The sequence below is a fragment of the Aspergillus sydowii genome, assembly GCF_001890705.1.
Source record: "Aspergillus sydowii CBS 593.65 unplaced genomic scaffold ASPSYscaffold_18, whole genome shotgun sequence".
NCBI lineage: Eukaryota > Fungi > Ascomycota > Eurotiomycetes > Eurotiales > Aspergillaceae > Aspergillus > Aspergillus sydowii.
The window spans coordinates 75,030-96,755 of NW_024467876.1; the positions used below are offsets into that span (position 1 = coordinate 75,030).

Here is a 21,726-nt window from a genome sequence, read left to right on the forward strand (position 1 = left end):
CTAATTCAGTCCGGTTCAAGTTCGGAATGGACTCGCACGGTCCCATCTCAGCGCCCCGAGAACAGCCTCCGAGGTTTTTAATTTGGAGAATCGGGCCTGTGCATGAGAACATAATTGGGCGAACAGTTCCTTGGTCTCCAAGGTGGTTCCGAGCTTCAAGGCCCGTAGTTCGGAACAGCAGAGCAGTCTTCACGTTTCCCCGAATATCGATCCGAACTTCTGCATAAAGCAGAGTATCAATGACGTTGCCATACATAGTTTGGTTTTCCGACATTATCGCGCAACGGAGCGCGCTCGGATACCTTGTCCTCGGTTTTCAGCCTTCCAATAAACGCGCCAGGTCGCTCGCTCTAGGATATAGGTTAATATATTATGCGCCCTCATCCTCTCTAAACACTTTATAAGAGGAGCTCTGCCTCGTGCGATTCCTCTATCCATTCGACGGGAAAACCACTTTGTGGTGAAAAACGACACGAATAAGGACACTAGTTTAAACCGCCATGACGAAACGACCGAACTTCCTCGTCATCGTCGCGGACGACCTTGGCTTTTCGGACGTGGGTGCATATGGCGGAGAGATCAGGACGCCCAATATCGACAGACTTGCCAGGGGAGGAACCCGCTTCACAGACTTTCACGCTGCATCTGCATGCTCTCCGACGAGATCGATGTTGCTGAGCGGCACTGATAATCGTATGTAGCCGTTGTCTTCACTGAGCTAAATCAGCCGTCTCTGACATCTCCTAATATAGATATCGCCGGCTTGGGGTCGATGGCCGAGGATATGCAAGACAACCAGAAAAGCCAGCCAGGGTATGAGGGGTATTTGAACGATCGAGTTGCTGCTCTGCCAGAGGTCCTCCAAGACAATGGTTATCACACCCTGATGTCGGGAAAGTGGCACCTTGGCCTGACACCTGATCGATGGCCCTGCAGGAGAGGCTTTGATCGTTCTTACACATTACTCACTGTGGGTTGGCCCTATTCCACTACAACAAATCAAGACGCTGATCCTACACAAGGGAGCCGCAAATCACTTCGGCTGGGAGCCTCAGCTCCAGGAGGCTGAGAAAAAGCCATCTATCATGTCAAAAATCGATGTGTTCTATACAGAAGACGATCAGCATATCGCCCCAGAAGACCTGGGTCAAGATTTCTATTCCTCGGAAAGGTTCACCAGTAAACTCATCGAGTACCTTTCCGACCGCTCACAAAATCAAGAGACTAAATCCAAGCCCTTCTTTGCGTATCTCGCCTACAGTGCGCCACATTGGCCACTACAAGCACCCGAGGACGACATTCGGGATTACAGAGGCGTTTACGACGACGGCCCGGAAATCCTCAGACAAAGGCGGCTAGCGAGGCTGAAGCAGCTTGGTTTGATTCCTGATCATACTGTCCCCCATGACGTTGTTGCGGTTGGGGGCCAGAACCTATCCAGAGACTGGAGCACATTGAACGCCGAAGAAAAACGACTCTCGTCTCGGACCATGGAGTGTTTTGCGGGCATGGTACAGAATATGGACAGGCAAATTGGACGTGTGCTTGACCACCTAGAACAGACGGGCGAGCTAGAAAACACGGTGGTGCTTTTTATGTCAGATAACGGCGCCGAAGGCCTACTCCTCGAGGCTATTCCGCTGATTAAAGGTGATGTGCACGACCATATCGCCAAGTACTACGACAATTCGCTGGACAACATGGGTAAGAAGAACTCTTTTGTCTGGTATGGGCCTCATTGGGCCTCGGCTGCGACCGCACCCAGCCGTTTATACAAACTCTTTACCACGGAGGGTGGTGTGAGGGTACCGCTTATTCTCAACTACCCGCAGCTGGCGACTACGCAAGGGGGGATTGACAATTCCTTCAGTACAGTGATGGACATCATGCCAACTATTCTGGAGCTCGCCGGTGCCAATCATCCGGGAGCAATGTATAAAGGGCGGCCAATCGAGCCCATGCGCGGCAAGTCCTGGGTTCAGTATTTGCAGGGCATCACGAAACGTATTCACCCCGATGACTTTGTCATGGGGTGGGAACTTTATGGCAGACAGGCCATAAGACAAGGCGATTATAAAGCGGTTTACATCCCTAAACCGTATGGACCAGAGAAGTGGCAGCTCTATAACTTGAAAGAGGACCCTGGGGAAACAAATGACCTAGGGGATCTAATGCCGAAGGTTCTGAAGGCCTTGTTATTACAATGGGACCGATACTCAATGGAGGTGGGAATGATCGCAGGGGAAAGTACCGGTATGCCTTTTGTGAAGGCGGAGCTATAACTGGAGGCAAGACTCGAAACTACGATACCTGTTCATAGAGCAAAATGGTATAGAGTCTGGAATGCTCACAGGGGCAATCCGATATTTGAAGGCTAAATATCAACATAGAATCATAACAACCCACACTAACATTACAACATAACGTAGATATGTCCCCTCTAACTCCGAGCGGATGCAAAGAGCAATATAGTTGCTTCAATGGTGATGCCAATGTATGTTGTATCGAATACAATGATTCAACCCCTGTACAGTCTATCATAGATGAGCAGGAATGCTGTCGAGCCATGACATGTCGCTCATATCCAATAGAAGATCGTTGATATCAGTCAGATCTCCTGCTTCACAAAAGCTGGCTATTCCATGTGCCGTGACATCTGCATTATTCAAGGTCGCATCTGGCCGCCGTTCATAGTTATTATTGTTGGGGCCTAGGGCAGTTTGTGATTCGTCGTCCATGGCAAGGGTTATGGTCGTTGATAAGATCTCTAGCGCAATAGCACACTTGTGCGCTGACTCACTCATCGGCGCGATGGCCTCAAGTATTTGAATTACATGGGACCAGGAAACAGCGTTGGTGTATCTTGAATCTGAGTCGTGAAGACGCGGATGAAGCCGAGCTGCCAAAAGAACAGTGGCAGCACTATAAAGGTCTGGTAGCATTGTTAGACAGCCTCGGGCCTTGGTGACAGGCGATACTTGGATGGACTTACAAAACGTATTGTACCACCAGGACGGCAGTGATCCTATGGTCCCATCGCGTGGGAAATTTGTAAAGATCAAGTCAATGAGCTCATGGGCAGCTTGTAGGCATAGAATCGAGCAGCGGAGGATCATCCACTGGTGCAAGCTCTCTTCCACGTGTGGATCAGTTTCATCTGACTGTGTATCTGACAGGCAGAACAAAGAAAACACAGGTCGAAATAGGAGAATCTTTGCATGTAACAGCCTGTTTTTTCTCGTAGGTCAGAGGAGTATTGTGTAATAATATCGCGTTTGGTCCGTACCTTGCTCGGCATACAATTGACTGTCTGCGAATGGTGTTGTTCAACCTAGATTCGGGCCGCGAGGGCTGAAGATGAAGGGGTAAAGCGTTGGACCAATTCGTTAATTCCTTATCGAGTCGTACGATGCTTGTCATGTCCGTGTTGTGCAAGTCCGCTCGCTGTGGCCTAGTCCGACCTCTCCGTATCGCATCGTTTCCCACATACAAGGCCGCTAGGACGTCGTCGACTATGGAATAGAGCTCTAAAATCTTTATATAAAAAGCGAGAGGTGGCGGTATTTCTGTGGGCGGGGCAGAGGCAAGCGTAATATCATGTAGCAGAAACTCCTCGTCTGTGATGGACGGGTATGGTCTCGCCTCTGCCACAGTCCTGGAGACCATTGCCGGGCGACCCAGCGTCATTGCAACCAAGCTGTATGTTATTGTTACTGAAGCACTCAAAGATCTTTGAAAAATAGTTGACTCACCGGTCCATCAATATGCAGCCGTGCCAGATCCTCCTAAACAGCTCCCTTTCTTGTAGACTTTGATCGAGCCAGGCCGGCTCCGGAAGATGTAATCCCATTTCTTGAGCCATCCTGACAGCTTGGCCAACCGACATCCAACACTGGTGGACGTCATCTGTGCTCTGCAGATACTGCGCCATTATCAGCAAGCACTGTACGGTTTCAATCGAGCCGGACTCCCAAAAGGTCAAGCTGAGCAGATCTCGCGCCCGCTGAAAGTATACTTTGGAAGTAGATATCCTCTGCGTGATAGGTATGCTATCCGTAATGCACGAGGACAGGGCGAAAATGGAGTTGAGCAAGCACAGATATGTCCTTTCGTCTCCATCGAGTGGCATACCAGTCCAGATACGGTGGTATGACTTGTCAAACGTTTGCCGAAGGAGAAATGGGTATAGTGGATGGATGACCTCCCAGTACCGAGAAACAAGACTATCCGCATTTCGTCTTGACGGTAGCTCATAATCCACGTATTCGCATGTTTGGTGCGAAGGAGCCCTGCCTGCGACTGAGGCGGTTACCGCCCCTGCAGACGCTCTGCTCTCTGGAACAGAAGCGTAGCCTGCTACCTTTGCATTGATGGCCGCTCTGACCTGTTCCAGAAAAACGCTCGCGGAGCTACTGCCAAAGAATCCCGCGCCGGGGGCTCCTGCAGCACCAGTCATTGATTCGATACCGTAGTTGGTGTCGCAGTGCTGTGGTGTCTCATCCATTACGGATGTATCGCTATTCTGCTGCAAGATATCCCTCTGACCTGGTTGACCTCGTTCACCGATGCTACCCTGGCCAGACAGTGGTGAGAGTTGGTTTTGACATGTTTGATGGCGCGAGAAAAGCCAGTCCTCATCCACGCCTGAGGTGCTGTCTCCAGAGGTTTCTCGACCGTCTCTGTTATCATCGTACTCACAGGACCTGCGCTTGTCACGCCTTCTCATGCAGGCTGTGCAAACTACCACTGCGTTTAGGTAGGTTTCTTCGTGTTTGCAACAAGATATCACTTACCAGGTCGGATTCCATCGCATTTGACCTTCCGAAGCCTGCATGGAGTGCATGCCAATGAAATCTTTTCACGCTTTCGTTTACGGGCGCAAGTGTCGTTGCCATCACCAGCCATCCTGAAAATCAAAACCCGCGGAGTTCAGGGTGGAGAATGAAATGCGGGGAGCAGGGAGCGGAGAAGAAACCCTGCCAATTCGCAGTCTGGGGTAGTTAATTATGTAAAGCAGTATCGTGTCGTCTCCAACTCGGCAGTGGGTGCCCGTTGTTGGTTGCCGATTCATTGCTTGGTTGGTTGGATCCGTGGCGCGGTCTAGCGCGATCTTAGGGTTCAGGCTGCAATTATATATATCAGACAGGACTCGCACCTTATTTGCCAAGTTAGTAAGTGGGTAAGAAAATCAATGAGGTCTTCGAAGTCCGGTACTAATACTATGAGCTATCCAATACGGAAAACCCCTTTTGAATGAACCCTCGAACGAACAGGGTCGGATGGATCGGCGTCAATCTCCTGGTATAGAGCATTAGCCTCGTCATCGCGAAGCTGCCTTCTGAGACAACCCGCAAGATTTGTCTTGGCGGCTGAAATCTGTGCGTGCGAGAGACCCTCCAGTTGGGCGAGGACTCTCTTCAGAAAGCCCTCTGCCTCCTGCAGCCGACCCTGTCTGGTCAGAAATCCCCCAATATTGATGGCGACGGTGTTCCTGTGCTCGTCATCGCGTGCCATGTACCCAAGCACCTCCTGTTCCCGGAGCCAACTAACCAATTCGTCGACGATAGTGGTGGCCAACTGCGGGAGACCAAGCTGCTGCATCATGATGGTATAGTTCATTTTCGAGCCAGGGAGTTCCGGGGTGAGCTCGCGTATTTGGAGCGGGCTGAGTGATCCGATTTCAGAAAATAGTCTGGCGACAGCATTCATATCTGCCTCGGCGAAGCCACATGGTTTAACATAAAGAGGATTTAGCTTGCTCGGTTATTACGACAGTCTAACTGTCGCAGTAGATGATATGTTGGAAGGAGGGGGACCTTCACCGTGGGTCGACGTCTAGAGTGGCGAATGCGGTAGAACGGAAAAGTATCCTTCTCATTGAGCAGACCCAGTCAACCGGCATGCAGCCGACTTAGCCACCGTATTACTTCAATCTCGAGGTCCAACGGTGTACCAAACCCGAATGGGGCAGCTCTTGGGCCTGCGGGGATGAGGCTACCGAGGCTCAGATCACCCGAGGCAATCGATTTCTGGTTGTAGGGCTTTATCAATGACCCACACGCGTCCATTGACTTGTTTACAGAGCATATCTATATCAGAAGACGTAGAACAGTCGTTTATGAGCAGTCATTCTTACATTCCGTTACCTGTGTACCACCGAGGAGGCCCATAGCAGTTTTTCGAAGCAGCAACGTCGCCATGCCGTATAAATCAAGATGGGCAATTGATATCCCCAACACACACCTTGCATCGCTACTTTTGACCTCTCCAACTGCACCTCTCTCGGATACGCACCGGTGTTTCCTCGATGCCGCCAACCCAGAGACGCGCTATTTCACGGCACATGGCTTTCGCCTTTGGTGCCAAAGGGTCGCGATGGGCATGCGCAAGTCCGGTTTGAAGCAAGGTGATCGGGTGTTGTTATTTTCGGGGAACGACTTATTTTTCCCTGTGGTGTTCATGGGGATTATCATGTCAGGGGGCATATTTACAGGCGCCAATCCTCGTTTTGTGGCCCGTGAGCTGGCATACCAGCTTCAAGACAGCGGAGCGAAATATCTTCTTTGTGCACCATCCAGCATAGATACTGCTATTGAGGCCGCGCATATGGCGGGGCTGAGCACAGACCAAGTCTTTGTGTTTGAGAATCTTCTCGAGCAACACGACGGTGTACTGCAGAAGGGATGTCGACACTGGTCCGAGTTGGTAGCGACAGCGGAGGAGGCGCATGGCTTTGCATGGGAGGAGCTGTCAACACCTCAGCTAGCAGACACAACTCTCGCCCTCAACTACTCTAGCGGCACAACCGGCCGCCCCAAGGGTGTTGAAATTACGCACAAAAATTACGTTGCCAATGTGCTGCAGGCTACACATAATTTGAGCCTGGGTGAGGGCAACCTGGAAAAGCGGGCTCGTGCCCGGTGGCTCTGCTTTTTACCCATGTACCACGCCATGGCTCAAACCATTTTCATTGCTTCCGCGCTCTATCGCAATACGCCGGTGTATGTCATGCCAAAGTTTGACTTGACGCAAATGCTCGAGTACACAGCAAGATACCGCATTACCGACCTCTTTCTTGTACCGCCAGTTGCTGTCGCTTTAGCCAAAAACAAAAACAACGTCGTCAAACGTTTCAATCTGAGCAGCGTGGAAGTGGTCACCAGTGGTGCCGCACCGCTGGGGCGGGAGATTTGTGCTGAGGTGGAGAGTATATGGCCTCCGGGAAAAATAAATGTCAAACAGGGATGGGGAATGACTGAGTATGTATCCCATTTTGTTCCGGTGGACAAGAAATTGAGGCGGACAATCGGCAACGGAATTCTGACATACAAATCATTGTATAGGGCAACCTGCACCGTGGTGAAATGGGACCCGCGAGAAGTCAGTACCTCGACTTCAGTTGGCGAGCCTATTGCCAACTGTGAGCTGAAGATCATGGCCGAGGACGGGGTCACTGAAATTGTGGAACGGAACCAGCGTGGTGAGATGTGGGTGCGTGCTCCCAATGTAATGAAGGGCTACTGGCGCAATCCAGGCGCAACGAGAGAGACTAAAACGGAGGATGGGTGGCTGAAGACCGGGGACATTGCCTACGTGGACAATCACGGCAAATTCTATGTAGTAGACAGAATCAAGGTAAGTTAGACCTTCGTGGCACGCAAAGGAAGATTGCTTCGAAGTGGAATTCTCGAGTGAAATTTATCTGACGAATGCCCAGGAGTTGATCAAGGTAAAAGGCAATCAGGTTGCCCCTGCGGAACTAGAAGCCCTTCTTCTCACTCATACGGCCATCGCCGATGCCGCCGTCATCGGCATAACGATGTGAGTATAATGAGGACCCCGATCGCTCCTCTGGTAGCGTGCACGCTTACATGGTAAACTAGGAACAACGACGAATGTCCTCGAGCGTACGTTGTTTTGAAACCGGGGCAGTCTACCACAGTAGATGATGTCTTGCGTTTTATGATTGACGAGGTCTCCCCAACGAAGCGGATCACAGGCGGGGTGATCTTCGTGGATGAGATTCCGAAAAATCCATCTGGGAAGATCCTACGCAAAGTGCTGCGCGAGCAAGCACTGGTGGAGCTCAAGCAGGACAAGGCGGCGAAACTTTAGATCCCCAGAAGTGGTTGGCATCCAAATCAGACAAGTTGTAAATGGATCTTTTAAATCTTCCCATGTTGTGCTATTTCCTATTGTATAGCGTGGGCGTGGCTTTCGTGGACTCTCTGGCCCTAATTCTACCAGTTGAACACAGTGATATGTACGAATTCTAACAATACATTGACTTTAGTCCTGCGATGTTGAAAAGGCAGCCGAACTGGCAAACAGAATGAAAGCTGGCCATGTTTGGACTAACCGGAATGCCCTCATTAACCCTAATGTGTCCTCTGGCAGGAAGAAGACGAGTGGAATTGGATGTGAATGGGTAGCCGACCGTCCAGAGACGGATGTTGAATTAGCAGTACCTAGCAAGCAGCTAGGAGGTTGAAACCTGGTGGCCTGTCGCGCGGAGTTATTGCTAGATTACAAGGTGTAAGTGCAAGTGCCGCTCCGTTGGTGGCAGGCAACTATGCCGGAGTCGATGGGAGGCCTTCTAAGGCCTAGCTGAGCCCTTTGGTCATAGCCCCACCACTGGATGGTGGATATATTGTGTTTAACTGCGGACATGATGTGGCTCGAAGCTTCTATAACCTATCGCCAAGCCCTTCCTTGAACCGTTCGCCGAACTCGCCACCACAGAATACAGGTGCTGCCCAATTCCTCCGCCATTCATGGATAGTTACTGCATGATGTAGTCACCTTCACCGGCTGGCATTGTTTCAACTGTCAATGTCGAAAATCAACATGAAACAGTCCCACTCGAATTCGCCGAGTCTGCAGATCACTGGCCTTGTGCTTTCGGCGGATCAGCGAGCAGATCGGTGACAGCAGACCCAAGTGCTAGTATACCGCCCATTGCTTTGGCTGATGAACAGGGTAGATGTGACAGCTGCCCGGTTTGAGCGGGCGACCTCCGAGGGCATGAGGGGTTCCTAAATTGGGCACAATATGGCATTCCTTTGGGAGCTATAAGAGAACCCATGCTCCCAGCTGTTAGCTAACTCGCATTATTGTTCAGCTTGATCTGGCCATACCAACTCCTACCTATACCACCATTGCTTTTCTCTAAAATGCACCACGATCCCGAAGCCAATGGAGACAGGTACCCAGAAGGCGGCCTGCGGGCCAACCTCGTCGTGGCTGGAAGTTTCAGTTCGATAATGGGCGGACTGGGCCTGATGAACAGCATCGGCATCTACCAAGCCTGGGTCTCAGAACACCAACTCTCGTCCATGAGCGCCGGCCAAATAGGGTGGATCTTTGGTATCTACAACTTCATGGTTTTCTTCTGCGGCATCCAGATCGGTCCTATTTTCGATTCGCGCGGTCCGCTGCTGCTAATGTGCATCGGGTCTGCATTGCTCATTATCACCTTCGTCTGTATTGGTTTCTGCACGCTGTACTGGAATTTTCTCGTTGTCATTGGCATTCTTGGTGGAATGGGCACCAGCTTCATCTTTATTGTCCCTGTGGCGTCTATCGGCCACTACTTTTGCCGCAGACGTGGCGCTGCAACGGGGCTTGCGTTGTCAGGGGGCAGCATCGGGGGCGTGATATTTCCACTTCTACTCGAGATTCTAGCACCAAGGATTGGATTCGCGTGGGCGACTCGAGTAATCGGTCTGATTACGCTCGTCCTGTTGATCCCGGGCGTGGTGCTCGTCCGCGCGAATCTCCCACCCAAACCGCCCTCAGCAAAGGTGTTTTTGCCTGATCTTTCTATCCTCAAGGATCCTGTTTTAGCTCTCACCACAATGGGTGTGTTCTTCATTGAGTGGGGCTTCTTCATCCCGCTTGAGTATATCGCTTCGTACTCCCTGGAAACAGGTATCGACCGGCGAACAGCGTACCTGATGGTAGTCTTCCTGAACGCAGGCTCATTCCCCGGTCGATGGTTACCGGGGATTGTAGCAGATAAGATCGGCCGATTCAACACACTGATTATAACGAACATCATATGCCTAGTCTCTGTGCTGGCTGTCTGGATGCCGGCAGCCGGAAACATTGTCGCGGTCATTATATTCTCGGTGTTATTTGGCTTCGCGAGCGGAAGCAATATTAGCCTCGTACCTGTATGTGTCGGCGAATTGTGTCCGGTTGAGAATTATGGTCGGTATTATACGACAGTGTATACCATTGTTAGTTTCGGGTAGGTGGCACTCGCTTACTTATATTGGTTTTATTGCTAATTCCTTCCATAGGGCTTTGACTGGGGTCCCAATCGCAGGGGAAATCCTTCACCGCTGTAATGGGGAATACTGGGGATTGATTTCATTTGCTGGGTGCGCATATGCGGCTGGAATCGTATGCTTCTCCGTTGCTGTGTGGTTTCGCCGGAGGGGAAAGGAGGTTCACAGCACGGCCAAAACCAGCTTCGAGACTAGAGAGCCTATTATTTTACCCTGACCGACTTGAATGTTCTGTCATTCCCTACTTCAGAAGGACCTTAATAAGTCCGGCGAACGTTTACATTCAACCCATTGTCCGAAGCAAATTGAAAGCGCCCAAGTTCCCGCCAGATTCCCGCCTTCTCACCTCGCATCCACCTCACTCAGCATAACTCGGATAGTGCAAGTCTCTGGCATAGACCAGTGCTGCACGAACATTGTGAGAGGTTGGGGAGCTCTACAATGCGTTCTCTCTGGGATGCTGATGTTAATTATTTATATATATGACTTACTATAATGAATAAATTCACATATATATTTATTTCAACACATTTATTTAAACAGCCACTGTAGTATAAAGCATTCATTCTACTCCTTGTCTATTACTCTTATATATGCGTATAGTATATACGAGGACGTCGATATTAGATTCACTAGAAATATACCTAGCCCCCGTGACTCTGTCTTGGAATAACTTTCTAGCTCTTAGTAGACACTGATCTGTCCATGCGCCTTCTCACCCATGTCACTATTAATATAGACATTAACAGAATCTCGACAGCGTGATTGGATTACAGATGATAGATAAATTTCAGATTCTGCCGGTCCGTCTGGTCCAAATCTGTACCCTCAACTTTGACAATCTCACCATCTGCGTCGAGCACCTCGTCGCCTTCGGATTCGCTACCCTGCTCGGCAAGGAGCTGCTTTCGTCGTTGGTTTTCGCGCTTAAGGTAAAATCGAATAACAAGACACATGCTGGGCGAGATTATCCAAAAGGCCGTCATGAATGACCAGGGCAGCACGTATCGCGGGCTATATTTTGACTGCCAGAACCTAACAAAGAATTAGCCGGCCGGTCCTGTCTAAGTGCAGGTGGAGTTAAACACTCACTCTGGTGAAATCATATTGGCGACAGCTGCGGCAACGACGCATGACGACATGAGACATACCTTCTTGGTATGACCTGTTGTAGTCGTTCCGGCCCACGAAAGGCCGAGAAGATAGGAGGGCTTGAATGATGAGATTTGTGTCCCTACTACCAAGGCTACTTTGTTCGACCAGGGAGAGGAAAGCTGCAGTGCGTTTTGCTGGTCAGCAACAGATAATGAGTAGGCTCCGGGCCAATACTAACCTCAATAATACCTCCAATGATGCAGGGAAGATACGATATTGCACAGGTGTAACCTGTACCAAGGTCTGTGCCATATAGCATTGCGGCTGAGACAAGGAGCAATGCACAACCCCAAAGAGGCTTTGCAACATTGAAAAGTGCACTCTGAGCAGGGGTGAAGCCAAAGCCCACAATAATCAGGGGTACCTGTGCTGAGGTATTGCTTGGAAGTTCATTAAAGAACATGTGAAATCTGCCATATCAGTCGGCTATCAGCAAGAAATAGGTTAAGGCGGGGGCAGCACATACATAAATAACCAAGTCTTGACATCAGTAAAGCATTCACGCACTTGGGGCCATTTGAATGTCGAATTTGTGATGCCCGCGCGTGTTTTGCGAATAATTTCGATTGTATGGACTTTTTGCTCAGTCGAAAGCCACTTTGCCTCTACAGGCGAATTCGGGAGAAAGAGGACAAGAGGAACGAAGATCATGAATGTTATTATGGCACACATAATGTGAAGCCATTTCCAGGAGGAAAGACTGCCAGCAAGCTCACCGCTGCTTTCATCTTTGAGAAGCTTGTAGGCAACCATAGTAAGAAGGACATTCGCTAGACTCCCGGCCGTCCACCATAGCAACTGGACCCAGGGGCTCTTCTTCGGGGGAAAGAATGCCTGGTGGAGGATAGCCGTGGACGGCACGACCTGTGACTCTGTCTGTATATAAGTTCTAGCAACCATTCAAATATACTCTTAGGATGCCAGGCTTACCATTCCTAGCAGGAAGCGTACAGCCATCAACTGCCTGCCCGTCCGGACAGCCGGGTGGACACCTATCAAAACAGCCCAGAGGAAAAGTGAAGCAGTAATAAATTGCTTGTGGCCGACTCGTTGGGACAGCCAAGCACCAGGCCAGAGAGCGATCAAGTAACCAACATAGAAAAGCGTAAAGAGTACATTATACTCGTTCTTTGTCATATCAACATCTCTGAAGATTCCCATGGTGCTCGCAGACGATAGTGACGACTTGTCCAGGTGGATCAGGAAGGATATCCACCACGTCTGCCCGAGCAGAAACCAAAAGTTCCGGCGGATGATTTTGCCTTCGATTTCGGGGGTAAGAGGCCGAACGTTGTCCTTGTTGGTGTTGTAGAAGAAGGTCGTGTCATCGACCTCCTGCTGGCTGACCACCACCGGGTCTCTGTTGCGGGGCACTTGGTGGCTGTCTTTTCCGCCGCCGACGGCTTCAGCAGTGGCGGACACGTCTTTGGCACCCGTATTGCTTGACATCATCCCGATCTTGATGGCTCCCCTGCTGAACCCTCACCGGTCATGGACGCAAGAGAACAATTAGTAGCCTCGGCCAAGTCGACTTCTTATAACGCGGCCTCTTCCGACCACCTTGTTGTCCGGCGGATCTGGTGGAAATGGTCAAAGCACAAACTGTGTTGATCAAGATTATGTCATGTGGGTTACATCACTGCGCCAAGCATAACATGCAAGGGCCCATTGGACAGCCTATATTTCCCTTGCGGAAGGATATCAGATTATCAGATTATCTCACGTCGTGGGTGGTCTATTTGGACCATCAGCCCCGCAGCGTGGGCTGGTCTGCAGAGATCCGGGCGAGTTGTGACACACAGACTGACAAATTTAATATAAACCTGCATTGACATATGCGCTCAATCCTGCTCATCTGGAAACTACAAATTATCTCGGGCGCTCCCCTCTTGGTTCACGGATAGTGGGGAATCTCAACAATCCTAAACGAGAGACCACCCACATTCCAGTCCTTGTTCTTCCTACAAACTGCACTGCATCTCGTCAAGAAGATGGCCGACCATATCACCAAAACAGGAAGCGGGCAAGCTGAACATCGAAAAGGGAAATAGATCTTTCCTCGGTCAACGGCGTCTGTGCTCTTGGTTGTCCATGCGGTCCTCACTGACTTCGCCGACGAATCGCCGGATTTCGGCGAAGGCTGTGTCGCGCTTATTGTTTATCCAACAGAGGTCGTATGGACTCAGGGCTTCAGCCTGGCCTAGTGCTTTTCGTACCTTAACCACCAGACCTGACTCCGCTGGCGCTTGGGGTGGAATGGCGGTGGCATGTATGGTCGAGTAAAGTCAATTTACAGCCTTTACTTGCTCAATTAGTTAACAAAGTGATTCATTCAGACTATAACCATATCCTGGCTGTTTGGTTATTCACAAATAAACAATTCTTACAAACGCAGACCCACGACTAAGTGGTAGGAGTGAGAATGATGTTCCATGCCTATGTAGGAGGTCAGCTTCAACTTGTTCGGAACCCTAAAATAACCAAGTCAAGTTATCCATCTGTGGTAGAAGTAATTCTAGTTTTAGCACAGCAACCAACCTAATGGGCGACGTCTTCCCAATTTTGCCATCCACGACCCTCGATCTTGGACAGTTCTTCATCCGTGAGCTTCTTGCCCGTGGTGAAGTACCCGGAATTAATCTTTGCGTCAATCTCCACGCGAGAGTCCTGGGGGATCATGTCTGCCACAACTAATTAGTTTCTGATGGAAGCTGCTGCTGCACCCAACTCACGGTCTGGTATGGGAACCCGCTCGAGGATCGGAATTCCCTGCCCCACTATCGCGTCATGCTTCATGTTCGACATGGAAAGCATACGGTCAATCTTCTTGATCCCGAGCCAGTGGAGAATGTCAGGCATGAGGGCCTGGAAGCGCATCTGATAGAGTGTGAGACCTTCTAGCTGGCGCCCAAGGGAAGACGTCTTACATCTCTCACACCGGCGATATTCTCGGTCCTGGCGAAATACTTGTCCGCTGTGTCGCCACCACGTTTGCGTGCGTTATACACCAGGTATTTGACTACTTCACCAAGGGCTCGTCCCTCCTTTCGGAAATAGATTGTGACTCCTGATCCACCGTTCTGAGCTTCCTTGATCGCCTCCTCAATGCCAAAGGCCAGGTAAGGCCGGCAGGTACAAATGTCCGACTGGAAAACATCCGAGCCGTTGCACTCATCGTGAATACGGAGCGTGAGCTTGAAGTTCGGGTCGGACACACGCTCAGGTGGGCCGAAGATGTACACCGTCAGTCCCCCAATAGGAGGCAGAAATACTTTAATATCAGGGCGCGTGATGAGCTCAGGGTAGCTCCCACCACACTGCTCAAATAAGGTGCGGCGGAGGGTGCCCTCGTCGATGCCGAATCTCTCGGCGACCCCTGGGAGGTACCAGACGGGCTCGACAGCTGCCTTGGTGACGCGGACGTCTCCCTCCTTGCTGATAATTATATCCCCGTCCACCCGGAGATTGCCTTCTTTGAGAGATTGGGAAACTTCGGCCAGCCGCATGGTAGCTCTTGTGACAGCGATTGTTGGTCGGACATCGAGGCCGGAGTCTAGATGGCTCTTGAAGAGCCTCGTCGTTTCGTGGCCGAAAGGATCCATGGCAACGATTTTGGACTTGTCTCCCCATGTCTGCTGAGGCGGGAAGTTGAACGTCGGATGCGTATTCTCGAAGCTGGGCTGGAAATTGCGCGGCAGGTCCCCAGCAGCTACAGCGATAGCATTATAGACAGAGTAACTTCCACCGTGGGCTCCAATTGCATTGCGCCTCGTGATGGTCTTTGACGCCCGAGAAACCAAGACGGGCCCACGCTCCTGCGGATCTGCAGCTCCCCATTTCAGTGGCACAGGGTTCACCACACTCTGCCCGGGGTAGGTCGTCAACTGTTTCCGGATGTTAGCTTGCTGTTCTCGTGGGGTCGATCAGCCTCAAACATACGATGATGCGCTCATCGGTACTCGAATCCCCATTCTGTCCGCTTGGTCCGGTCGGCTGATTCGATCCCATCGTTTTGGCGGGTTTAGGGTTAAGGTTGGGTACTGTAATAGCAAAAGAACGGACGGATGAGGAACGAAAAGGGTTGAATGATACCCGGACTGACTCTTATTTATAATCAGCCAGTGACTACAATACCAGTACACATTTCATACCCTCGACCATTCGCAAACTAAGAGTGTCATTTAGCATTCCAGCAGATCGGTGCAGTGGGAAACAATGATATGCCTGTGTCTATCTTATCTAATCTGTATTATCGTTATCTTATCGATATACTTGCTTATCGATAAACATCCACCTGGTCGTCTAATTTGATGGCATGCAAGCAGTGTCGATAGTGCGATACGATGATACCTTATACATAATGTCTCGTTTTGGTATTTACCTGAGCGTGATGTGATTTAAAGAGGGCATTGCCGGAATTCGTGTAGCATCCCATGAATACCGACCTTTACAAATCGTTCCTCGTAAAAGCCCAGAAACATGGCCCAGCCGACCAACATGCTTTATCCTCCATACTCTCACGATAAATTAATCAACCCTAAGAACACGCCGTACTTCACTGATAATGAATTCCGTTATTCGACCAGCCAGAGTTTCACCGAGGTGCGAGACCCCGCCACCAACAACCTGGTCACACGAGTTCCGCAAATGACAGCGGCCGAACTGGAGGATTCGATTGCTTCTGCTGCGGCGGCATTCCCTGTCTGGCGGGGAATGGCAGTGATTGCTAGGCAGCAAATCATGTTCCGCTATGTCGGTCTGATAAAAGAGAATCAGGAGAGGATCGCTGCAATCATTACGCTGGAACAGGGCAAGACGCTTGCCGATGCAAGAGGGGATGTGTTGCGAGGCTTGCAGGTTGCTGAAGCTGCTTGCTCTGGGCCTGAATATATGAAAGGAGAAGTGTTGGAGGTTGCCAAAGACATGGAAACGAGGACGTATAGAGAACCGCTCGGTGTTGTTGCCGCTATTTGCCCGTTTAGTAAGTCCATTATCCAACAGACTCTGCGGACACCCACTCACCACATAAGACAGACTTCCCAGCCATGGTACCCTTGTGGTGCAGCCCAATTGCAACCATCACAGGAAATACACTTGTGCTCAAACCATCAGAGCGCGTTCCAGGGGCAGCAATGATTCTCGCTGAGTTGGCCGAGAAGGCTGGATTCCCACCAGGCGTTATCAACATTGTCCATGGCACCCATGACACCGTCAACTTCCTGCTCGATGCCCCTGAAATCAAGGCAATTAGCTTTGTGGGAAGCAATAAAGCAGGCGAGTATATCTTTGAAAGGGGCTCTGCGAATGGAAAACGTGTACAGGCAAATATGGGCGCGAAGAATCACGCCCTTGTCATGCCCGACGCCGACAAAGATCAGGCCCTGGCGTCTATCGTGAGCGCGGCATTTGGTGCTGCTGGTCAGCGCTGCATGGCGTTATCTGTTGTTTTGTTTGTCGGGGAGACGATAAACTGGCTTCCTGAGCTTGCGGAGCGTGCGAGGGCTCTTCGCGTGGACGCCGGCTTCGAGGACGGTGTGGATCTTGGCCCTGTTGTGACTCCAGAGAGCAAGACGCGGATTGAGAATCTGATAGATGGCGCCGAGAGCGCGGGCGCGACGATTTTCCTCGATGGTCGCAGATATATGCCAGCAAAATATCCCAACGGGAACTGGGTTGCACCGACGATCATCAGCGGCGTGCGGCCTGACATGGAGTGCTACAGGGAGGAAATCTTTGGGCCCGTTCTCGTGTGTTTCAACGTAGATTCACTCGATGCTGGAATTGACCTCATCAACAAGAACGAGTACGGAAATGGCACGGCGGTGTTCACTTCCTCAGGAGCGGTGGCTGAGCGGTTCCGAAAGAATATAGAAGCTGGACAGGTTGGCGTGAATGTGCCCATTCCAGTGCCTCTTCCGATGTTCTCATTCACCGGGAACAAAAAGAGCATTGCTGGTGGAGGAGCCAGCACCTTTTACGGGAAGCCAGGTGTGAATTTCTACACTCAGTTGAAGACTGTTACATCAAAGTGGGCGAGCAGGAACGTATCGTACGAAAAGGTCGGGCTGGCAATGCCGGCTGAACATTAAATATACAATGTCAAATAGAACCCGCGATATAGTATAGCAAATCACACCTCACCTTTCATTCCTCTTAACTATGTTCCTAATGACATAGAGAATCAAAATATCTTGTCCATATCACCGCTAACTCTCGAAGCAATAGGCTCGGGGCGTATATATGAGATATATCTGTCTCTGCAACAGTGAAACATTACTCCTAGCTAGTATAACTACTGCTGTATGATCCTCCTCCTCCGAAATGCTCGAGAAGTTCCGCAGGAAGTGATATTGGCTTACCACGTTAGATCCCATAGGTTTAGCTTCGTCATGCATAACCTACTGGTATTCCTCCCATCATGTTTGGTCCTGCACCTGAGATCCAGACGATAAAGCGATATCTTATCAGCATTACCATCCTTATCATCCTTATCACCAATATCCCTATCTGGCGATAACGTTATCGCATCTTGCCCTATACTGCCATCATCGCCACGCCGGCATTAGTTCCCTTCAGTATAAACGGCGGTTCGTGTCAGAGCAGTGTATGTGAGGCTTACTCAATACTGCGTGCCAAAAACACAGTGGGCTCTGAATTCTCACGTAAACATGGGCTCATATTCGATGGACCTCTGTCTGCTTGCTGGTGCGTACCATCTAAAATATTGTCATCACAGGATCCGCTAAAGTCTTCGCAGGGAGTGGCCATGGAGAGTTGGCCAAGTTGGTCAGCTCCAGGTACCTTCCCCGTTTTCTGTCGGTGTTGAATATGTGAAGACTTGGGTTGGGCCCCTAATACAGTGTCTACTCCTTAGGATTGGATATCCGGTAGGACTAGGAGCCCTCCGCAGCACGCGATTCTCCAACGGAGAGAACTGTGTGACGATTGAGGCATCAGTCCGCAACGCCGACGTCTTCATAATTCAAACGGCATCGACCCCCGTCAACGATATGCTCATGGAGCTCCTCATCGCGATAAACGCGTGCAAAATCGCTTCTGCCAGGCGGATTACGGCAGTGCTACCGTGCTTCCCGTACTCGCGGCAGGACAAGAAGGATCGAAGCAGAGCCCCTATTACGGCGAAGCTCGTTGCTAATATTCTGGAAAGTGCCGGTTGCAACCACGTTATAGTGAGTACTAACGCCCTCTGTATTCATTCCAATGGTCGGTTGACGTGTAATCCAAAGACGATGGACCTACATGCATCGCAGATTCAGGGATTTTTCAATATTCCGGTTGATAAGTAGGTCAATCCTCTTTGGTATATATATAAATACTAACACGGCTGCGCTCTTAGTGTGAGACCACCGTCTTTGAGCACGACCCCTAGATCAAGCTGAATAATACCATGAGTAGCTATTTTCGGAGAAGACAATGGTGGAGTATATTACCCAGAACTACGGAACTGATGGCTTGGTCATCGTGTCTCCCGATGCTGGAGGCGCGAAACGGTATGCTGTTGAAACACCAGGACTTCTGCAGCCCGTACTAACGAAGTCGAATGAAGTGCCGCTTCCATTGCCGACAGGCTCCATGTTGATCTCGCCCTGATTCATAAAGAACGCAAGGTCGCGAATCAAGTGAGCCGTATGATTCTCGTTGGCAATGTCTCCGGCAAAGTAGCGGTGCTTGTTGATGACATCGCAGACACCTGTGGAACTCTCGCGATGGCAGCCACGATCCTCAAGGAGCATGGCGCCAGCAGCTGTGTTGCTGTCGTTACTCATGGCTTTCTCAGCGGACCATCGGTGAAGGTTATCGAGGAAAGCGACCTCGACAGACTTGTCGTCTCGAATACCCTGCCGCTCCCAGATCACGCGCGGTCATGCTCGAAGGTTTACCAGATGGACGTTAGTATCACCATTGCTGAGGCAATCCGGAGGACACACAATGGGGAGTCGTAAGTTCAGCACCGCATATCATGCAATGGGCATCGTAGCTAAGCAAACTCCAGGATTTCCGTCTTGTTCTCGTAGCTCATAGTTAGTTTACTTGCAAGATCACGCGCTGTCTGTACAGGTATTCGTGAAGGCATTGAATTGACTTGAATATGAGCACACTCTGAGCATGACTACTGGCTATCAACATCAATCATTACTTCGAACCTAGATATCTTCCCCCAGCCCAGGAGGCACGGGTCTAGTTAGGACTGAAGTAGCAATATGGAATTGACTGTACAACATCGTGACTCCACGAGCTGTAGCTATGGCCGTTCGAGGTCTCTACATAGGACCAACAGGGCCAGGAAGTGGACCTTTGACGCAGCAAACCTGCAAAAACACGACCAAAACTAAGCGCATTGCCACCTGAATCAAGGCTGAAAATGCCTTTGTTTTGGGGAGTTCCTTTTGTTCGGCTTTTCATCGAGTTTAACTGATATGAATATCAGCTCATTGTTTGCCAATTTGTGACCAGATTGCCTGCATCCGGAACAGCGATAGACAAAGCTCACTATCGTGATAACCAAGGTATGCTCCAAGTTGTTAACGTTACTTATCAGGCATACTATCTAATCTCTTATCAACCGCTAGCAGGGTTCCGCATCGCCGAAAGGTTATCAATGATTGCGGGGTTTGAGGCCGTGAGGGACTCGAATGTGATGGTTCGCGTGACCGACAGGGATGCCAGAGCCAGTGCGCCACTCTTACGAGGCGTATTCTTGCATAACAATGCCTCGTTTGGTGTCTTATAAAATACAGCTCACTTAAATCATTATTCGTGACCCAACTCTTTTCTCGGGCCCTTACTTTGCTCCTACTGCGAACCAATTCCACATCATGTCCGACGGAACCATCCCAGCTAGCTGGCATACAGAGACCAATGGGAATGCTTCCCCTAAATGCAGAGAGGATTTCCACCATTCTCAGGTGGTTGTACTCCCGCAGCACAATCATCTTCTCTCTCTGATGACCATACTCCGTAACGCCGACACTCCGGCTCCACGATTCGCTGAAGTAGTGGAAAGGGTGGCAGAGCAGCTGGTCGGGGCAGGTGTGCATTCCTTATCGTGGGACAACGGTTGATGCCTGTTTGACCATATGCCTTTGCAGCTCTCGACCTCCTACCAACCGAGAAGACGAACGTCATTAGCCCCACGGGCACCACGTACCGCGGTGTCCGGCAGACCCAAGCTGTCTGCGGAGTGAGCATACTCCGGGCTGGTGCGAGTCTTGAGAATGCCGTGCGCCGTTGCTACACGTATGTTTCTTGTTGTCGCCTTTCCATACTCGTATAGAGGACAGGCTAACTGCCGTGGCATTCAGCGGTCCTCTTAGCTTTGGCAAGATATTGATCCAACGTGACGAGACCACATGTCTCCCTTCTCTTTTGTATTCGAAGCTTCCTTCGGGAATTGAAACTAAGAGTATATTCTCCCTACAACTGAATTTCAACGAGAAAAGGTCATGAACCATTGGCTGACGCCCAATTGGTTTACTGAACAGCGGTCTTGATCCTGGAGCCAATGTTGGCAACTGGTGGCTCAGCATGCACAGCAATCGAAGTCATTAAAGCTCGCGGCGTTCCTGAAGAGAACATCATCTTCGTCAACGTCCTAGCATCACAACGCGGGGTCCGGACTGTCTTCTCTCGGTTTCCGTCTATACGTTTAGTCACGGCAGCGCTAGATGAGGACCTTACTCCCAGAAAGTTAGTAGTGAGGCAGAGCCCCATTACGCTGAAAGATACTAATTAGGGTCAGACATATCGATCCTGGCTTAGGTGACTTCGGCGACAGATTCTACGGGACAGAGGGCTGAGAGTGTTGTCGATTTGGAAATGCACAATGGACGTAAATGTCCGCGAAGACGAGGTCAAGATAGCGCGGTTCATATTTGTTTAAATAACCTCGATTCTCATAGCTACCTAGTCATCACAACCAATGTACGAGCATCGAAGCCATCTATCTTCTGGTTCCTTGGTCAGATGCTGCTTGGACAGTTCCCTCAGCGCGGAACTATTATCCTCACATAGCTATGATTAGAGATGCGGTCTACGCCGTTGAGCCTTACTTATAATTTAACGTATCTCAATACCCCGATGGTCATCCAAAAGGTGCAATGTTATGGTATTCTGTAGTATCTGCTGCCAAGTGTCCTCTAGTAAACGGCAATCAAAGCATATGACAGATCTACGCGTCCTTCGAGTTTGTCAATACAAATATAATTCCGAGCCCAGTGCTGCTGGGAGCTGGCCTGTAACTGTTACAGCTAGTGAATGG

General features: G+C 50.2%; 10 protein-coding genes across 10 annotated transcripts; 6 read left to right on the top strand and 4 right to left on the bottom strand.

Moving 5' to 3' along the window:
• Positions 1–488: 488 nt before the first annotated feature.
• ASPSYDRAFT_137365 (arylsulfatase) lies at positions 489–2,282 on the top strand (the record flags this gene model as incomplete). The annotated part of the gene is made up of 3 exons (XM_040840787.1): positions 489–693; positions 753–970; positions 1,023–2,282. The coding sequence occupies exons 1-3, from the start codon at positions 501–503 to the stop codon at positions 2,280–2,282; spliced, it is 1,671 nt and encodes a 556-aa protein (XP_040696565.1). The 5' UTR covers positions 489–500.
• Positions 2,283–2,331: 49 nt separating this feature from the next.
• Positions 2,332–4,951, bottom strand: ASPSYDRAFT_73343 (uncharacterized protein). The gene is made up of 5 exons (XM_040850704.1): positions 4,794–4,951; positions 3,753–4,740; positions 3,287–3,697; positions 2,993–3,228; positions 2,332–2,932 (listed from the first exon to the last, which is right to left on the bottom strand). Exons 1-5 carry the CDS (start codon positions 4,903–4,905, stop codon positions 2,538–2,540), a joined length of 2,142 nt encoding a protein of 713 aa, XP_040696566.1. The 5' UTR covers positions 4,906–4,951; the 3' UTR covers positions 2,332–2,537.
• A 275-nt stretch (positions 4,952–5,226) lies between these two features.
• Positions 5,227–5,709, bottom strand: ASPSYDRAFT_36860 (tetratricopeptide repeat protein; the record flags this gene model as incomplete). The annotated part of the gene is made up of 1 exon (XM_040845481.1): positions 5,227–5,709. One exon carries the CDS (start codon positions 5,707–5,709, stop codon positions 5,227–5,229), a length of 483 nt encoding a protein of 160 aa, XP_040696567.1.
• A 489-nt stretch (positions 5,710–6,198) lies between these two features.
• ASPSYDRAFT_188535 (acyl--CoA ligase) lies at positions 6,199–8,273 on the top strand (the record flags this gene model as incomplete). The annotated part of the gene is made up of 4 exons (XM_040843606.1): positions 6,199–7,259; positions 7,344–7,635; positions 7,718–7,821; positions 7,884–8,273. 4 exons carry the CDS (start codon positions 6,199–6,201, stop codon positions 8,113–8,115), a joined length of 1,689 nt encoding a protein of 562 aa, XP_040696568.1. The 3' UTR covers positions 8,116–8,273.
• Positions 8,274–9,142: 869 nt separating this feature from the next.
• ASPSYDRAFT_213285 (uncharacterized protein) lies at positions 9,143–10,763 on the top strand. Its single transcript, XM_040844063.1, has 2 exons — positions 9,143–10,252; positions 10,305–10,763. The coding sequence occupies exons 1-2, from the start codon at positions 9,174–9,176 to the stop codon at positions 10,507–10,509; spliced, it is 1,284 nt and encodes a 427-aa protein (XP_040696569.1). The 5' UTR covers positions 9,143–9,173; the 3' UTR covers positions 10,510–10,763.
• A 77-nt stretch (positions 10,764–10,840) lies between these two features.
• Positions 10,841–12,896, bottom strand: ASPSYDRAFT_213286 (uncharacterized protein; the record flags this gene model as incomplete). The annotated part of the gene is made up of 5 exons (XM_040844064.1): positions 10,841–11,327; positions 11,385–11,566; positions 11,626–11,857; positions 11,914–12,323; positions 12,378–12,896. The coding sequence occupies 5 exons, from the start codon at positions 12,894–12,896 to the stop codon at positions 11,063–11,065; spliced, it is 1,608 nt and encodes a 535-aa protein (XP_040696570.1). The 3' UTR covers positions 10,841–11,062.
• A 1,089-nt stretch (positions 12,897–13,985) lies between these two features.
• On the bottom strand, positions 13,986–15,455 carry ASPSYDRAFT_36864 (uncharacterized protein; the record flags this gene model as incomplete). Its single annotated transcript, XM_040845482.1, has 4 exons — positions 13,986–14,128; positions 14,180–14,324; positions 14,375–15,331; positions 15,387–15,455. 4 exons carry the CDS (start codon positions 15,453–15,455, stop codon positions 13,986–13,988), a joined length of 1,314 nt encoding a protein of 437 aa, XP_040696571.1.
• Positions 15,456–15,944: 489 nt separating this feature from the next.
• Positions 15,945–17,536, top strand: ASPSYDRAFT_163967 (CoA-acylating methylmalonate-semialdehyde dehydrogenase; the record flags this gene model as incomplete). Its single annotated transcript, XM_040843212.1, has 2 exons — positions 15,945–16,428; positions 16,482–17,536. The coding sequence occupies 2 exons, from the start codon at positions 15,945–15,947 to the stop codon at positions 17,534–17,536; spliced, it is 1,539 nt and encodes a 512-aa protein (XP_040696572.1).
• A 508-nt stretch (positions 17,537–18,044) lies between these two features.
• On the top strand, positions 18,045–19,687 carry ASPSYDRAFT_51451 (ribose-phosphate diphosphokinase). The gene is made up of 7 exons (XM_040848293.1): positions 18,045–18,152; positions 18,205–18,244; positions 18,322–18,637; positions 18,695–18,750; positions 18,863–18,958; positions 19,015–19,407; positions 19,462–19,687. The coding sequence occupies exons 1-7, from the start codon at positions 18,116–18,118 to the stop codon at positions 19,481–19,483; spliced, it is 960 nt and encodes a 319-aa protein (XP_040696573.1). The 5' UTR covers positions 18,045–18,115; the 3' UTR covers positions 19,484–19,687.
• A 440-nt stretch (positions 19,688–20,127) lies between these two features.
• Positions 20,128–21,545, top strand: ASPSYDRAFT_213297 (uracil phosphoribosyltransferase). The gene is made up of 5 exons (XM_040844065.1): positions 20,128–20,498; positions 20,558–20,705; positions 20,771–20,871; positions 20,951–21,155; positions 21,208–21,545. Exons 1-5 carry the CDS (start codon positions 20,285–20,287, stop codon positions 21,263–21,265), a joined length of 726 nt encoding a protein of 241 aa, XP_040696574.1. The 5' UTR covers positions 20,128–20,284; the 3' UTR covers positions 21,266–21,545.
• The last annotated feature ends 181 nt before the right edge of the window (positions 21,546–21,726 follow it).

Coding starts and splice junctions, on each gene's coding strand:
- ASPSYDRAFT_51451 (XM_040848293.1), top strand. CDS start 18,116: ATGGGCTCATATTCGATGGACCTCTGTCTGCTTGCTG. Junction 18,245..18,321: donor GCCAAGTTGGTCAGCTCCAG/GTACCTTCCCCG, acceptor TCTACTCCTTAG/GATTGGATATCCGGTAGGAC. Junction 18,751..18,862: donor TTCAATATTCCGGTTGATAA/GTAGGTCAATCC, acceptor ATACCATGAGTA/GCTATTTTCGGAGAAGACAA.
- ASPSYDRAFT_73343 (XM_040850704.1), bottom strand. CDS start 4,905: ATGGCTGGTGATGGCAACGACACTTGCGCCCGTAAACGAAAGCGTGAA. Junction 4,741..4,793: donor ATGCGATGGAATCCGACCTG/GTAAGTGATATC, acceptor ACGCAGTGGTAG/TTTGCACAGCCTGCATGAGA. Junction 3,229..3,286: donor TCAATTGTATGCCGAGCAAG/GTACGGACCAAA, acceptor GAGAAAAAACAG/GCTGTTACATGCAAAGATTC.
- ASPSYDRAFT_213297 (XM_040844065.1), top strand. CDS start 20,285: ATGTCCGACGGAACCATCCCAGCTAGCTGGCATACAGAGACCAATGGG. Junction 20,872..20,950: donor TTCGGGAATTGAAACTAAGA/GTATATTCTCCC, acceptor TTTACTGAACAG/CGGTCTTGATCCTGGAGCCA. Junction 21,156..21,207: donor GAGGACCTTACTCCCAGAAA/GTTAGTAGTGAG, acceptor AATTAGGGTCAG/ACATATCGATCCTGGCTTAG.
- ASPSYDRAFT_213285 (XM_040844063.1), top strand. CDS start 9,174: ATGCACCACGATCCCGAAGCCAATGGAGACAGGTACCCAGAAGGCGGC. Junction 10,253..10,304: donor TATACCATTGTTAGTTTCGG/GTAGGTGGCACT, acceptor TTCCTTCCATAG/GGCTTTGACTGGGGTCCCAA.